The sequence below is a fragment of the Mizuhopecten yessoensis genome, unplaced genomic scaffold (assembly GCF_002113885.1).
Source record: "Mizuhopecten yessoensis strain PY_sf001 unplaced genomic scaffold, ASM211388v2 scaffold8991, whole genome shotgun sequence".
Classification (NCBI taxonomy): Eukaryota; Metazoa; Mollusca; class Bivalvia; order Pectinida; family Pectinidae; genus Mizuhopecten; species Mizuhopecten yessoensis.
In genome coordinates this window covers 67,772-71,417 of record NW_018407824.1, presented here as the reverse complement: position 1 = coordinate 71,417, position 3,646 = coordinate 67,772, and the positions used below count along the sequence as shown (strand labels likewise).

The 3,646-nt window shown below is 35.7% G+C and overlaps 1 protein-coding gene across 1 annotated transcript; it reads right to left on the bottom strand.

Moving 5' to 3' along the window:
- Positions 1-422: 422 nt before the first annotated feature.
- Positions 423-1,706, bottom strand: LOC110456985 (neuronal acetylcholine receptor subunit alpha-9-like). The gene has a single exon (XM_021508068.1). The coding sequence runs from the start codon at positions 1,704-1,706 to the stop codon at positions 423-425; it is 1,284 nt and encodes a 427-aa protein (XP_021363743.1).
- Between the last annotated feature and the right edge of the window lie 1,940 nt (positions 1,707-3,646).

Below are 3,646 nucleotides of genomic sequence, written 5' to 3'. Positions count from 1 at the left end.
TATGTTCTGTATATATTTACAACTCACTTTCGTTCCAATATCCAAGAGGGAAGTCGTTACTGCTGATTGGCTGATACAATATCGTTCATTAATAGAGTTCTAAATTGATGACGTTGTACATACTTAATGAGAATGGGCTAAACCGAATTTTCAGTTTTCGGTTTCAAGATGGCCGACGTTGCTTCTTATTTGCAGATGAAAAGAAGGTATTTTTCACAACAAATGACTGCCTTTTAAATTTTGACATACACCAAGAGGCGTTACTTGCAGAAATTGATTACTTTCTGAAAACAGTAAATGCGTATAAAAACAATCATAAAAATTATTGTTATGAAGTAATTGCTTTTGTTTGAGTGGTAAACAAGAGAAAAAATATCACTTTTCATTGCCATCTAAAATGCTGTAAAAGTTGAGTTAAGTTATCACGTAGTTATGATGAAAAATACAAAAGTTACTACGACTGTCACAAACGAGAATAAGCCAAAGTATACCACATCCGCCATCTTTGCTACCTTATACCAAGTGCATCCCTGTTGATCGCTTGTGGCCTTAATTTCCCCTTTCTGCACTGCATTCTCGTGTAATGGTTCACCACTACTGATCGGCGATCCTCCAAGGTCCTCCAGTTGAAGGTTATTTTCACCAGATACATCTTTACCTGCTTTGATATCGCCATTCTCTTGTGGAAACAAGTGATTGCGTTTAGTTTCAATCTTCTTACTCCTGTAAATCATCTGAAGGAACAATACAGTCCTGCTTATACATTGTGGAATGGGCTGGTGGGCATTGTCTTTACCATATGTTCTGATTTGAAATATGTTCACAATTACAATGAGAACACTAATTGAAAGCGTGAACAGTAAGTAGTATGCCAAAATAGACATGGGTTGAGAGGACGCTGGCATCCGGTCACTTACCACCGTCATATACACACTGAAGGCCAGTAACACTGTGATACTGTACGACACCCGCTCTCCTGAATCAAATGGTAGAATAAACACGAACGGGTTCACAAAGGCTAACATGATGATTGGTATCACAACACTCACCAAAAAACTAGTATGGCGTCTCTTGATAGTAATAGTGTACTTTGCAATGTCAAAAGTATTTGACAACTGCATTGTTCTTGATCCTGTCACATCCCATTCACCGTTAACACAATAAAAGCCGAAGTCTATCGTACGTGACGGTACTGTCAACGTTACCTGTGATGAAGAGTAGCCCCATGGACTTATGCTAATTGTACAGTTCTGTTGGTCAAATGGAAATCGGGAAACATCTGCTGTACATGCTGCCTTCAAAAGTCCGCCTGTCGCCCAAACAACCCCGCCAGTAGATGTGACCGTCACTTTGAAACGAGCATTGCCAATTGGCTCAACAGAGTCAGCAGGATTAAGAAGAACCATTTCTGGTAGCCAAATTAAATCCTGATTAAAAGTTAGGGTCGTCGTATTCCCATATAAAACAGAATCCCACACCAAACTTTCGTCATTCCAAGAAACATTCAAGATGGCGACTATCGTTAACGTTCCTGTTACTTCATCAAAGTCGTTAATGGACACAACAGATAGGTCCATGTTAACACTAACTGGTTTAGATTGGTCAATAACAGGAAGAACATGTTTAGAGTAATTTGAGAACAAGTCCTGAAACAGCAGTTTCGTGGTTTCTATTGTAGCAGTACTTGCAATATTTACACTGCACATCGTTATCAACAGGCAAATGAGATTATCCATTATTTACAGCAATGAAGAGAAGTAGAAAGAGAGTAATTTATATATAAGTGAGAGGTGACGAACTCACGTTCTGATATGACTGTATTTCTGACAGTGTATTCCTTTTAATACAATTTATTGCTATTGTCTCATTCATTAGTTAACGATGATTTTATATTATTGACCTAATGGTTAGTGTGTATTGTCCAACACACATGACTGTACAATTACTAGGCCATTATTTGTAAATGATTCAGATTACTGCTTGAAGAACTTTTACATTAAATAATGCGATGTTGATCAAATCCTTGGTTTTTATACAAATATAAACCTTTTAACTTGTATTACACTAATAGCACTTATGAAACGTCGTCTTTGTTTAAGTTGTTCTATCGCTTTCAGAAACGGCCAGGTAGTTATCAAACTTAATGTTTCTAATGAATCGGATAGTATTCATAGAATCTTTTATCCCATTAAGGGTGATATAGTGGAATCTTTTCCCCAGGGGACAGATTCCCTATTCACGTTAAGCGAGTGATTGATGTTATTTCTCCTCATTTGTCATTTATATCTATAATGGGATGACGATGATACTGGCGCCATGCATTGTTGACGTGATAGCATGCAATTGTTATGAGTAGGAGGAAAAGTGTAGATTTACTTGTTCAGAGTAAAAACTATCTCTGTCTTTGTTGTTAAACGTGTCTAAAGAATAAATAATATACATATGGTTTTGGAATATTAGCGATTTTCAATGTTTAGGCTTTAGTTGTTAACCAACCCATTATCCAATCTTCTCACTGCCATTCTTACTACCGCAAAATTAGGGTTGCAGATTATGATCACATTGTAAATTCAGGAAGTGGATAAGAATTGAAAAGATTCTTTGAATCCTCTTAAAAACCCTCTTATCAAAACCGTGTTCTATCAAAACTGTTGACTTTTTTCGCCCATTATACTAACATACGTCATACAAAACTGAGGGAAAGTCTGCGTTATCTGATTTTGAGATTTTTCTTTTTCAAATAAGGCAAACAGCGATTTATATATATGTTTGTAAATTATTTTGTAGTATATTTTGTGAAAAACATATCAAAAGTAAAAACAAATCGTTATCTCGATAGTACAGTAACATTCGTGTTTCCTCTACCTGAAGTGTTTACTTGTTGCAGTTAGTTTGGTATTTAAGACCTAGCTACTTTGTACAACTACCATGACTCTGTGATAGATGTCAACTGCTAATGGACAAACGTATAACGAAGATTCAGGTATATAATGACTATGGGCAGTGTTTATGGACGGCGCTATGATCTAGGGACATATTTGCCATTTTGTTTGTATGATATGAAGGCCGATGGTTTTGATAATGTTCATAAGTGTGCCTTGTGGTGTTACTGTCAATTCGTGAGTTCTGATGAGAGGACGTGACTTTACACGAGTTGGATCTATAATAAGATGGCGGGTGTCGTCGATGAAGACGCTTACCCTTGCGGAACACCTGGTCTTATTATCCTTTTACTGTTTCAAGAATATTCATATAAACAATTCCAATAATTTTGAGGTGAAGGTTTTAAAGGTTAAAAAGGATTTGACTGGGAATTTCATAGCATTAGATTTAGAAATAGAAGGGAAACAAATTACACTTATAAATATCTATGGGCCAAATTCAGATACTCCATCTTTTTATGACAACATAGTAGAATCAATAGATACTTTTAAAAATGAATGTTTTATAATATGTGGAGATTTTAACTTAGTATTAAACCCTGAAATTGATTATGATAAAAGCTATAAAAATATCAATAACCCAAAAGCTAGAGAAAATATCTTACAAATAATTGAAGAGTTAGGAATGGTTGATGTTTATAGGGAACAGAATCCTGATAATAAAAGATATACATGGAGAAGAAGTAATCCAATTAAACAAGCCC

Coding starts and splice junctions, on each gene's coding strand:
- LOC110456985 (XM_021508068.1), bottom strand. CDS start 1,706: ATGTGCAGTGTAAATATTGCAAGTACTGCTACAATAGAAACCACGAAA.